At 42.5% G+C, this 13,681-nt stretch overlaps 1 protein-coding gene across 1 annotated transcript in view; it reads left to right on the top strand.

The window, feature by feature from the left end:
- Positions 1-13,681, top strand: part of LHFPL3 (LHFPL tetraspan subfamily member 3) — a 286,215-nt gene that overhangs the window by 188,240 nt on the left and 84,294 nt on the right. Inside the window, exon 2 of the mRNA XM_013944341.2 lies at positions 7,989-8,225. Coding sequence (XP_013799795.2) covers positions 7,989-8,225 — 237 coding nt within the window. The remainder of the gene's footprint in view (positions 1-7,988; positions 8,226-13,681) is intronic.

Genomic DNA, 13,681 nt, shown 5'->3' with positions numbered 1-13,681 from the left:
ACTCAGGGCCCGTAACACACACCTCTGTTGCCATAAAAACACTCCTCTGCTGGCTGTGACGCAGCCCTCATGTTAGTATAGACACTTCAAACTGAAAAATTAGAAGAAATATAATGATTAGGTCCCAAGGTCAATGGATGCTACAAGGGGTGATATAGTGTAAATTTAACTTTTGCCATGTACCTTCCTATGGGCTTTTTGCAATACCACCTCCCATACCTGCTCCATTGTAAAGAACTGTTTTTATCATTTGCCTTATATAATTTTAATTTACCCAGTTTTCATCAGTTAGTCATCTGCCTCTGCTATAGCTGTTAGCAATCAGTTGTCACAACATTTCTAGGGAATTTTTGCCCACATGGCGATTAGGCCTGCATCCACTAATAGCCCCAAGTTTCCATATTTTGTCTGGACAAGGCACTACAAATATCTATTACATATAACTGTGGTTGGAACACTGTAAGTTATGATCTTTCACATGAAGTCATTGGGAAACAACCTGGGATTCACCTGCCGTACACTCATGCAATCTATGCTATTCTTCTATTATATTTATGCTCAAACTAAGCTAGCTGTTATACTAACTAAATTATTCATAGATCTGCATGCATCTCAAGCTTAATTATCATGGCTAATGATCAAAACTTGAAAGTTAAATGCTCCCATTATGACATAACCCCAGTAGAATTTCTGTCTCTATAATATCAAAGAAATCTCTATCTGTACATGAATCCAGTACTTCAGGTCTAAAACAGACCCTCTTGGCACAGTAAAATTTCTCTTACAGGTCATCTCCAAAGTGATTTTAACTGAATAGACTGCACTACCTTTGCTATTCCTTCTTACGTATTTACAGGTTAACACATTCCTCATGTATAACATTACTTTACCACCCTTCCTGCCGTTTCCGCCCTTCTGAACAACTCATGACCTTTACTGCTTGTCTTCAGGAATGGTGCCCGGTCAGACATATTTCTTTTTTAATCCAACTTCACATCCTGCAACAGCTGATCAAATTCTTCTATTTTGTTGTCCAAGCTCATTCAGCTGGCATCAAAATATCTCAGTTGTCTTTGTCAGCTCATCCAGGTATTGAAGTGCCTTTTCTCCCTAACTGTAACGCCTACCTCACTATGGCTTTCCACAATATTATTAAGTTCTTTTTCTTTTCTGTCCAATCTCTGAACATTTGGCTTTCCTTTCTTCTTTTCCTGGGTATTGAAAATGGCATGGAAAATATATACATCTCTCAATCCTCTTACCAATTTGGCATCAAAAAGCCAGTGCCCTAATAAGTCAGGTGGACATAATTTAAGTTTGGTCTTTTATATTATCACAAGAATGCAGTGTGAAGTTCTCTTCCTTTTTCTTCCTTTTAGTACTGTCTATAAATGGTCTTAATCTTATGGAGTTCAGCCTTGTCTACATTACCAAGTAATGTGATGCAAAAGGAGAATCAGTAGAGCAAAGCAGTTTGTACTTTTCTTAAAGCCTCTTACATCCCTGTTACATGTGGTTCTAGAGTTTTACTCTGTATTAGATTTAGTCTTGTCTCCTGGAGAAGACATCCCCACTATACATGTGGTTTGAAGCTTTCTGAAGGACAGTTCACCCACACACCTTTCCTCCTTCATCTGGGGGGCTGTCCATGTTTGGACCTCTCTAGGGAGGTCACCTTCTGTCCATCTCGCTTAGAGGACGGTGATGCATCACTGCCACTGGAGCTAGTCCCTGGGGCATGCTCTCCTCTCCCTTCTCCTCCATGGGAACCCAGGGCACAGAAGTCCAGATAAGCTTGGTAGTCTGCTCCCACTCAGGGCTCCATAATAGGCACAGGTCTTCTGTGCTATGCCTGAAGTGTGATGATTGTTCCAGCTCTCCACAAACGCTGCCCTCACCTTGAATTTCATGCAGTGTTGCTCACTGGTTCTCTCACACCCAACAGCAATCACGAGGTTAGTGAACTCTTGTGAGCCCCCACCAACTTATCCTGCTGCCAAGGAAACTTTCAGTCTGCTCATGGCACAAATTAACAAGCAGTGTCATCTTCTTGGGGACCCAGAAGGCACCTCTCTGAAGAACCTCTCCAAAGCTGAAGACTGGATCTGGCACTCTTCAAAAAAATGAACAAATTGAAAGGCTTACATGGTGTTTGTCTCTTTATATTACACAAAAAACGTTTCGGGTATTATAAAGGCTCCGCCTCGTTCAATTGCTTTCTCTAGTCACATGTGGTGTGGTGGTGAAGCCCACACATTGGTTTAGAGTTTAATGTCCCATTTAGCGTTGAAGTACTTTTGGAGAGGAACTTCTTCTAGGCTACTTTCCTCCAAAAAGACTCTAGTTTACACACATCAAAACCATTTGTGTGAATGGAATCAATAAAGGGAGAGAATTAGGGAATTTGCTTCAAAATTGCACATTTGCTCCAAGCCGAAACACAAATGTACACGCAGAGAATTTTAATGCAAATCATTAGCACAGTCCAAATGACTCAAGACAATCACAGCTGCATGGCTGTGCAGCCTCTGTGTTCAGTCAGGGCTGTATTTGGCCGGGTTAATAAGACACATTTTACCCTCACCCTTTCTTTCATTCCCAACTATAAGGTCCCAAAAGACTGCAGTTCCAAAGAATGTCTTTATAGTTACTGTCTCCCTGACTGAGTCCTCACCTTTCGTTTCACCTCACCCTAGAAGCTAGCTCCACCAACACAGCTGGCAAAAATTCTGTTCATTCTAATGGAGTTTAACAGGTCTCATCCAATGTTTTTGTTAGTACCATTCAGAAACAGTTCTGAAAAGGAAGACCCTCTCAGTTTTTGGAAACAATGAGTCTCTGGCATGTGTGGATATGGAAGGAAAACAGTTGTCAGTGTATTTACCATTCCATTTTGTTTTACTCTTTTATCAGGAAGTTTGCCATCATCACACTTTGCATGCAAGTAAATTGGGGGTGTTGTCAGGAAAAGAATGAAGATGAGATAGGAGTCTTGCCAGTGGAAATTTCTCAATACCAGTTTCCTGTATAACAGTCAGGTGTTTTATAAATAGAACCTCATTCCATAAAATTAATCTGTCACCACATTTGGCACAACCATATGATCTTGAACTAGCTGCTTGCTAATTACAGTTTGAGCTCATGCACAGAGTACAGGCTGTGATAATATTAGCTTGGTCAGAGTGGCAAGCCTGTCAGTGCCAGCAACAATTCAGTGTCTGTTTTCAATCTCTGAAAGTGTCATATACGCATCTTTCCACCCCCATGAGGTAAAATCTTGGGCTCTCTCTCTTAATATGAATGATTTGTCTTGTCACTCAGAGCCCTAAAGGAAAATCATGTGACAGCTTCTGTTAGCCACTCGTTTGAGGAAAAAGCTTTCTAAAGGAGACATCAACATATATCAGGCATGTTTAAGTAATATTTATTAATTACTTTTTTTAAAGCTTGAAAAGTTTCGCCAAGCTCTGATCTGTAGGAGAAACAATTTGCTAGCTTATGTCTGGCAAGAAAAATAGAGAAAGGACAGCAGGAGGTCCAGGGGCATAGTTACAAAGACAATATTCCTGCTAATAACTTTCTCAAGCAAAGGGAAAACGATGTGGATATGATTCTTATAACCTTTACAGTAGCACAAATAGCTCTGAACATCGTCAGTGGCACTAGCCAGTCTTCCATCAATTTCTCCCTGTTGCTTCTTACAAAAGCTCTGATTAGCTGCAGAGGTACTAGACCAGTCTGTCTGCAGGCTAAGGAAGACAGGACTAATTAAATGTATTCAGCTCACACAGTAAAGGCTGTCTTAAACTAATATAGATTTAACTTTTTCATTACTTGAATCAGAAAGTCTGTAGGAACTGTTGATTTAAGGCCTTTCATTCAATAGATGAGCTTTCAGAACCTGAAAGTTTCTGAATTTGTTAGAACTCTATAGTAGTGAAATAGTAGCACCATATCCTTCAGTCTGGCATTTCCATTTCAGTCACACTGCTATTAAAGACAGTGGAAGTTTAGACAAAGTAGGGGATGGGACCTGTGCCTGTGTTATAAAATCATCTCTTAGCAGTTTAACTGAAATTGCAACAAAAGATGGTTTCCATTTTTCAAATTTGTATAAAATTGAAAGTAATTTTCTCCTAGCGAAAATCTTCTAATCCTCTTTAGAAGGATTAAAATGTAAAAATTTCTAGCAATACAAAGTAGATCTGTAGGTGGACTTTTATACCTGTCTTATTCAGTCCTGTGGCTGATAAATGAATCATTGCCTGTTTCATTTTATTGAGCAAGGCTGTGTCCTTAAAGGCATTCAGTGCAAAATATTCCCTTAGCAAATGAAGACTTTCAGTAAACTAATCTTACTTATATTAACCATTAGAGGTATGGTATGATTCCTGCATCTGAAGATGTTGACCAAGCAGTCATCTAGTAGAGAGCGTCTGAACTGTATGGGCAAAGCAGACAATTATAATAGTCCCTCTTTGCTGTCCATCTTTCCACGAAGGGGTGAAGTCCAACCAACATTTATCTGTGTGCCTTATTACTAAGAGTAGTCCAACCATAATCTACAGAATTACTCCAGGAAGTAGTAAGGTCAGCAGGTATAGCAAAGTATGCAGGATCGGGATTTGGGAAAGATCAGTTAATTGGAAATCCGAGCAACTAGCTGGAAAGATGTGTACTGAATTCTTGAGATAAGGGCCCATGTTTTTAATTACCTAGGTGGAAAAGAACAAAGTTAAGTCATTTTTTAGGAAATACTGAGGACATATGTCTGGTGTGGTATATAATAAAAAGCCCACAGAGATGTCAATATTTGCTAACTACTCTTACAAAATTAACACCAAAATCCCACTTCTGTGTATTGATTATTAACTGAGCATTGAGCATCCTCTTATTCTGAGGGAGTTTAACAGAAGTAAACTGGCTTTGGTAGTTTGCTGTTATGTAGTAAACATTTGTCAAAGTTATCTGGGTAAATGCTGACATATTCATGAATACCAGAAGTACGCAAATTTAACATTATTTCAAAGAAGTCCCTCATAACTGTGAGGGCAATGCTTAGGCGTCAAATGTGACAAGTAATCTTTCTGGAAGTGTATGGAACTGTCTCAAGAAAGAAAATTATTGTACAATTTGTCTCTAAAATATTTGGGGGGGGTCTTTTGAAATTATATAAATAAGTTAAGGCAGGCAATAGACAACTCATAATTTGTCCAACCAGCATGTTCTGAATACATCAGTCTAGATCTAATTGTCCTTGATTCTAAGCCTAATTGTCCTTGAAAGTATTATAAGCTGTTATATTTTCACACAAATGAACTGCTCAGGAAGAATTTGTCAAGTATATTAGGTACAGGCTTTATTCTACATCAGACACATCCTTGCTCAAGGTTTTTTCAACAGGACTTTTGTAGCTGTAAAAAGGAAAATACCATTCCTGAATTCTGTTGCCATATCTTTTTTGCAGTATTTCATCAGATTAATTCAGTGCAGGTGTGTTTTTGCTTTGTGGGCACTAGAGGTGTGTAAAATGGCAGTGTCAATGACATGGTCCTGGAAAGCAAGAGCTTTTGCAGTTCCTAAAACCCATGGCAGCTGCCAGTTGCACAAGTTACTCTGGGTATAAACTATTGTCACGAAACAGAGAAGAGGTTCAAAAACCATTTAAAGGGTTTAAAGTCATACATTGCAGTCTTTTCACTTAGCATATACGCCTGTGCTAACTTAGAATACAGTGCACCAGTATAATATTAGGACTTAAAACAGATGATTTAGGATCCACTGTATCTCATCAGCCCTACTGAGAAAGAGGGGTTAATGCTGGAAATATGCTTGTTTCCAAGTTAGAAAAGACATAATACAAACAATTATTGAAAGCATATGGATTTTCTGATTCTCCTATATGCCATTCAATGTAATTTTTATTCTTAGATTTTTCTTATTTTATTTAATTTTTATGCCATATGCCCCTTTACCGAAGATGGCCCTCTGCCTTTACGCTGGATAGCACTGCACTTAGCCATTTGCTTCAGTAAAGCTAATGAGTCTATCAGCATGAGCAAGGCCTGTAGAACTAAGCCTATCAGTGCATTATTCAAATGCGTTGCACTGATAGGAAATGTGCCTTGAGTACCCAACTACTCTGTTCCCTCTTCCAAACATCCCATCTCTCCACAATAAAATCAAAAATCAGTTTCAGTTGGAAACGACTTCTGGAGACTGTCTGATCCAACCCAGGCACTCAGAGCAGGGCCAGCTTACATGAGGTTTCCAGGGAAAGCCATTGTAAAAAATGACCAGCAAGGTACCAAGGCAGGCCATCGCTACGCTCCTTCAGCTGTAACCAGGGAAATTCCCTGCAGTCGCTGGACTATGGCACCGGGAAGCCAGGTCCCACACGAGTTTTATGTTTAGAGCTATGCTCAGTCCAGTCCTGTGAGATGTCACCTGTATATTTTACCAGCCCACAGGTTTTCTCAGCTAGTGACTCAGTGAGGAGAGCCCATGCTAGCGAAGATTCAGAGTAGGGGTTTGCTTGTGGGTTTGTCTTTTTTCTGCAGTGAAATATTGCCACCTCTGGGCACATCTTTCTTGAGCAGAAGCTCTTGTGCTGGTCTCCTTTCACCGCACCTCCCACCACAAAGCACACAGTTCGGTTCGAAGAGGGACAGATAACTTCCAAAGAGGCTGCTTTACAATAACCACAAGACATTTGTCCGTAGTTCACACCCAAACACATCTCCTCTTTAGGCTCTTTGGACACACAGGCAGAGGCCATGACCAAGCTCCAGAGCACAGTGGGGCAAAGCTGGAGGTCTCTTAGTGCGTGTCCAAGTGCCGCAACGTGCCTAAGGTGTGGGCAGGCTGGGCCCTGACAGAGCTACGCGTGCTCTGGCCCAGTCCACCAACACCACCCCATCCGGGGATGCGAGGGGACCAAGCTGGGGCAGCCACCTTGGCCAGTGGCTGCTCTTCAGAGGTGGGAAGTCAATGCCGTCCCAGGTGACAGAGCACATCTCTTCTGAAAAATCAAACTTGCCACTCCGTTTTGTCTGCTCTGCCAGAGTCACAGTGGCCCTGGGCACTACCTGCTGTCCCACAGCAGGAGTGGTGTTCTTGGAAACCAAGGTTCAAAGCAAATTGCTGCTCCTAAGAAATTAAGTTGAGCCTTTTACCAGGGAAGCTTTGTCACCCAGGCTGGTATCCTGCACCGTGGTAAGTGAGCACCTGCACATTCCTCCTTTTCCTCTGCCCTCAGCACAGCTACCCCGACCATAGGTGGTGTTTCGATGTTGAATGCTGGCTAGGTCCATGCAGACCTTCTTTTTTGTTGGTGTTAACAGGATCAATGCTTTTGCCTGTTTGAGATGTCATGTTTTGATTCCTAAAGTAAACCAGATCAGAAGTTGGCAGCAATCCTGACAGCTTATTTTTCCTTGCAGAACAATGTCATTACTTGTGATTTTGAAGAATACAAACCTTATGCATAAAACATATTTCAACTAAAGGGGTACTGCCAACTTGCAGAAAAAAAAACTTGCTATTACCTATATGTGTTACAAGCACTTAGATTACCAGGAGTGATAGTTAGGTTTTTTTCCCTATTTTTCTGTTTATCTGCACTGACCATTTGACAATAATCAGATGTTTCCTCCGAATAGCCAATGTTTTGTGTAAGCCTTTCATATTACAGTGAAGAAATCTATCTCACTGAGAAAAAGTGATTGTACTGGTACAAAAATTGGCCAGGGATTCAGGATATACCTTTTTAAAAAAAAAAAAAGAGGTGCCAAATTGATGCTGTTTCTTAAGTTTTTATATTGAATATTTAATCACAGCATATAATTATGTGACTTGTTTTTAAGTCATCTGGCTTTGAAGTTCAGGATGAAAAAGTGTGTTGCTTTAATGATAAATGTATAGGTTCTGACAAAAAATGAAAGTTGGTCTCATTATCCCATTGTTCTCCTTTTCTTTTTTTCTCCAAGCTGCCTGTCTCGTCCTGGGTTGTATGATTTTTCCTGATGGCTGGGATTCAGATGAGGTAAAACGGATGTGTGGTGAAAAGACAGACAAGTACACGCTGGGGGCTTGTTCAGTCCGCTGGGCATATATCCTGGCTATTATTGGAATCTTGGATGCCCTGATCCTCTCATTCCTGGCATTTGTGCTTGGCAACAGACAAGACAGCTTGCTAGCAGAGGAACTCAAGTTGGAAAACAAAGGTAGGACTGCTTTAGAAACACTGTTATGGGGTGGCCTCAGGGCAAATGCTTAAAAACAATGATCTGTTTCATTTTATTTTATATGTAAAAGTTAGCATGCTGACTTACTTTCTAATTTGTGGGGGAAGAGGAAGTGCAAGAGGGACAGAAGAAGTTACACTTTTCAATTTCCAAAATTTAAGAAAGTTTGAAATTGCCATAATAGCTACAGTGTGAAAGAACTAGCATGACTGATCCTGAATATTTTTTAAAATTGTAGCTGGGATGTTCTCGTGTTGCCCTTTGTACATTATTTCATTGGCATTTAATTTTCACTATCTCCATCTTATTCTATACCCCATACAAGATTTGTTCATTTGGTTCCTTTAGGATTTTACATTGTAACATAAATGGCTGTAATGTAGGATTTTACAATATGTATTAGCGCAACAGACAGCAAGGAGGATGTGCTTGGTTTGGGAGACTGGTCATGAGCTATGTAGCGGGACAGACTTTACAGTAAGACACCAGTAAATTAAGAGCAAGAATCAGAGGCAGGGATAAAGAAATTTTGCCTCTTGCTTTATTGTGTTGCTTTGAGCTAATTAGCTCGCATGAATCTAGGACAGATTAATAACTGAATATTCATACAGCAATTTGGGAATAAAATACAGTTCTAGATAAAGAATATAAAATGTAAGAAATGCCCTACTGGCTCAGACCAGTAGTTTATCACTCCTTTGCGACAGGAGAAATGCTCCTTGGGGAGCATGTGCAAGCCTGGCCAGTTTGTGCAGTTCCTTCCCCTGGTACTCCCCCAGCGTTCGCAACTGTTGTATTTGCTGTGATAGATATCATAGAGGGTATATTCACCTGGACCTTTTAATGGACCTTTTGTCCCTGAATCTGTCTAATCCCTTCTGAACCAGCTGATACTGTCAGCTTGCACAACGTCCTGTGGCAGCGAGGTGCTGAGGCTCACTACTGACTGTTTCTTATTTTGTTTCATCTGTGTTAAATTGATCCCCATCAGTTTCACCAGGGGTCACCTAGGTCTCGTAGAGCAGGATTCTGAATTCAGCTCATCCACCACCTTTGTAAGCTGGAAGGTTGCTTCTAAGAATAGCAAAGATTTTAGGAGCCCTTCATCATTGGATTGGAAGTCCAAAACTGTTTGGCAGTCTATGTTACTATAAAAATAGCTGTTCTCAATCCTGCTCCAGAAGGACCAGTATCCATATATCTGAAAGCACCAGCACACTGGTACCCGCTTGCTGGATTGCAGATGGTCAGAACACTAAGGCTAAAGGTAAATGAACCTGAAGATTGAATTTAGCACACAGTTGTAGGCTTGGTTAGAGCCTACTCATGTTGTGAGTTAAGGAAAGTGTATGTTGCTTGCAATTGCCTATGTACGCCTATTCTGCAGTGAAACCGAGGGCAACAGTTTCCAGGACTGCCACTGTGGCCCTTTTCTATGAGGATAATATTCATCTACATTTGAAAATTGAGATACATATTCAAAGGGCATTCACAGCTATGCCACAAGGGCTTGCTGCATTAGCATCATGTCTAACTGCTCTGTGCCATACAGGTCTCATGAACCCTACATCTAGTTATATCTTATATCCCTCATCTGCTTTGGCACCTGGTGGGCAAAAAACAGCTTCTGGAGGTTCATCACCTCTCACGTCACTGGCACAAGCTCCTGCCAGGACATGTGGTTCTCAAGGTGTCTGACAGAGACCATTCAGCAGCTGATTTTCCTTGGAATAATGCCAGAAATGTAGCACAATACCAGGTTCAAAGCAAACCAGAACTCAACAGAAAGGGACCTCCTTCCACAGTCAAGCCTAGTATCAACTGCTTTTTAAACTGTCCTTCAAAAAAGAAGGAAAAAAGACAATGTGCCTTCTAAAAAGGGAACATCTCCTCCCTCTTTGCAAAAAGCTTCTGCCAAACAAGGACAGGCCGAGTCTAAACCCTCCTGCCACCTCCTGGTATTTCCCCACCAGCTTGTGTTGCTGCAGGGCATGGCCACGTGCCAGAGGCACCATGGGAGGATGGCTGTGGGGCACCTGGCCACCATTTGGAGACGCAGGAGGTATCGGTGCCAGTGGGCTGAGCGGCTCTGTGTTTCCCAGGGGGGAGGTCCCACCTAGCAGTGCTGCTCCTGCCGATATCCCCACAGGCATGCCGGTCCTGCCGGCGTGCATGGGGCCACAGGCTGGCACCTCTGCGCTGGGAGAAGGCCAATGCCGTCCCCTCGGTTTCTGCAGGCTCCCAAAATCCCTGGCCAGAGATCAGTCCATCTTCTGGCCTTTTGCAAGCCAAGAAAGCCTGCCTGCACAGAGGACCGTTTGCCTGAGCAAATCCTACTGCGCCAGCAAGGCACAAGCAACTAATCCCACCAGTGATCTCTGATCTCCATGCAACCCGAGCTGCAGCTCCTCATCCCCCACGTTGGCAGAGCAGGGCTGTGTAGCATGGTCACTGCAGCCCAGGCTGCGTGTCCTATCCAAAAGGCTGCACTCCAAGGCAGTGACTGGGATGTGTAAGCAGCACACAGGCATTTTTGCAGCCAGAAGTTGTTTGGCTATGGATGTTGCCCATGGTGTTTAGGAGGAAGAAGTGATCTGACTGGTTGAAGGAATTTGGGGTTCATATCCCCAGGGTTGCTATGCAGGTTTTGCAATCCTGGCAGTCACTGGCTCCAGGCTCAGGCTGCCCCTTTGGGGAAGCGGTCTGTGCTTAGAGAAGGTGCTGATTACTTATGCCGTAGGGAGGAAGCTAACAGAAGATCAGGGGCTAGGCTTGTTCCTGAGTTAGCACCAAGCACCCTCCTGTCACTGCCCTACCACATGTTGCGCATGCCGGAGGGCTTTCACTTTTACCCCTTTGCCTACGTCTCCTTAGTCCCTTTCAGATTAAGCAACTCTGGAGAAAAAAAATCACCAGCATTCACCTCCTAGTCCACATGCAAAGTACCCATGCATCTCTTGGAAACAGCTGGGGTGCCAAAATATGAAACGTGCAAATATCACTAAGTTGCCTCCCAAATACATTAAAAATAAGACTAAGGATATAAATACACACATCCCCCACCCAGGTTTCACCAGGTACTGTTGTCAGTATGAAATCAAAGCCATCACAATAAGGGCATGGGTTAGAAGCAGCCTTGATTACTAGACACCTTCCCATTCCTTCCTTCCTCTCCTCACCTACATGTGCTTTGCTGCAAGGCTTGTGCTGGCTCGGGCTTCTGGATTAGCTAGGCTGGGTTAGGAGCATCCCTTTTCAAGGAGGAGTGCCTGGGCTGCTGCTGTCCTCCAAGGGGTAGAAGATCTGGATGGACAGTCAGGGGAGCCCTTGTGAGGGGCTGCCCATTGCCTGGGGACCTGGGGACGCCTGCCCTTTGTTGGTGGCGATGTCCTGTGGTCACAGGGCTGGACACCCTGTAGGTGGGTAATAAGCAAGTTATTGCCTTAACAGACAGTCATGGGGTCCATTGCGGCTTTTTGGTAGAGCATCTGGGTAGAGCAACCTACACTGACTGCGTACATGCTCTAGAGAACGTGTTGAAGACCTGCACGTGCTGGAGGTCCTTCCCCTCTCTGCTACCCTTGGGCATTTCAGGTGAGCTCCCTGACCAGGCGGTACCCCAAGTCCTGCAGCGTGGTCCTGAATCTACACTGTGTGGCTAATGGGCAAATTTGGCCTACAGGCTGCCACCGATGACACTCAGGGGACAGCATAGATAGAAATATTCCAAGCAGTTTGTCATCCTCTCCCTCGAGGAACCATGCACCACGACTAGACGGGCTGGATCAGCAGAGGGCTTTTAGAGGAGAGGAACCTCCTCGTGCCCTTTCTGCTCTTCCCCTGCTGCAAAGGGTACGCCCCCATGTACCTGAATACTGTTAGGCAGTTGCTCAGCAAAGGTCAAGAGACTGTAAATTAAGTATAAGAGCAATAACAATCTTCATTTATGTGGAAAAATCTTCAAGAAAGGAAATTGTTAGGAAATGCTTGACAGCTGTGCAGCTGTTTGTAATCAGGTGATAGCTCTGACCTGAGGGCCAGAGGGACCTGAGGGTTGTTGCAGACCAGCTCCTGCGGTCTCTGTAACGAGAATCTGCGGTGACGGTGCACGGAGCCTGTGTGAGCACCTCCTGCCACAGCTGTTTCTGAATGCTGTGATGAGTAAACACTTGAAAGTATATAAAATGTGTCGGGATGGTAAGAAGGTGAGAAAATGATGGAAGAAGAACAAGCTGTACTTATAGGTAGACTTAATGTGCTGAATTGTCCACCTGCTCTGTGCTTTTGAATACTACAGTTCTGTATATTTACATAGGTTAATGAATGCTTGTAAGTAAGGAATTTGACTTTTAAAATTATTCATGGGAGAAGACAGGCATGTTTTGCCATACAAGAAAGTTTCACTTTTCATTATTGCATAAAAATAGTCCTTGCTCATTTCTTATTTGCTTTGGTTAGAGAGAAAACTACCATGGTAGTGTCACATCTAAGAAATATAAGACAAGTTGAGCAGACTTTTTTCAGGGTATAGTCTACTTAATGCAATTTTCTAATCATGCAAATTTTACTCAACAATCTGTACCATTTTCATTTTTAAAACTTCCTTTTAAAGGAAAGAGACATTTCTAAAAAGACTTGCACATTATATTTATGCTATTAGCAAAAAGAGGGGAGAGAACAGTATTGCATAGTTGACTTTAACTCATAGAAACTAATAGTAATGACTAAAAGGCCTGCATGTTATTAAACTAATGGCATTCAGGGTGATAACAAAAATTGTCAGAATTCATCTTAGCCTTAAGCTTCATCAACACCATTTTGAGTGAGCCACCAACATCAGGCCTAAACCTTAATATGCAACAACATAATTTAACATTTTGAACCAAAATGCCTTAATGATATAAAATTAAAGTTCTGGCCAAAGGGTGAAGGGATGAAATGAGATGTTTCCAAAAGAAATCGAGCACAAGGCAATTGCTTTTATGGCTAGAAGGTGGTAATACAGTCCATACTACGAGTCATAAATATATGAGCATTCAGAAGAAACTCTCCTACTCAAGTAACATCAGTCAGATCAGGTGCATGATGCACTTTCTTTGTGGACAGCTGTATCTTTTCTGATGGATGAAACAGCTTCACAAAGCATTTATGTTTAAAGTTTGGCTCATCTTTTGGGACCAGATGGTCACAGATAAGCAATTTGCACTAAAGGTTTCTCGGAGTTACAAGCCTGGGGCTGAAATAGATAAAAGGATGAGAGATTTGAAGGATTTGTCTACCTGCAGTGATTGCAACTCACACAGACTCAAACTACACTAAATTTGCTCCCAATAGCCAGACTGCAGAGAGCTCAGTACATGATGCCCAACTGAGTGCTTTTCCAGTTTGTTGGCATTTGCACCCTCATTATTCTCCATACTGGTGTTATCAGTACC

This window comes from Apteryx mantelli, chromosome 1 (genome assembly GCF_036417845.1).
Source record: "Apteryx mantelli isolate bAptMan1 chromosome 1, bAptMan1.hap1, whole genome shotgun sequence".
Classification (NCBI taxonomy): Eukaryota; Metazoa; Chordata; class Aves; order Apterygiformes; family Apterygidae; genus Apteryx; species Apteryx mantelli.
This window is presented reverse-complemented; position numbering and strand designations above follow the sequence as displayed.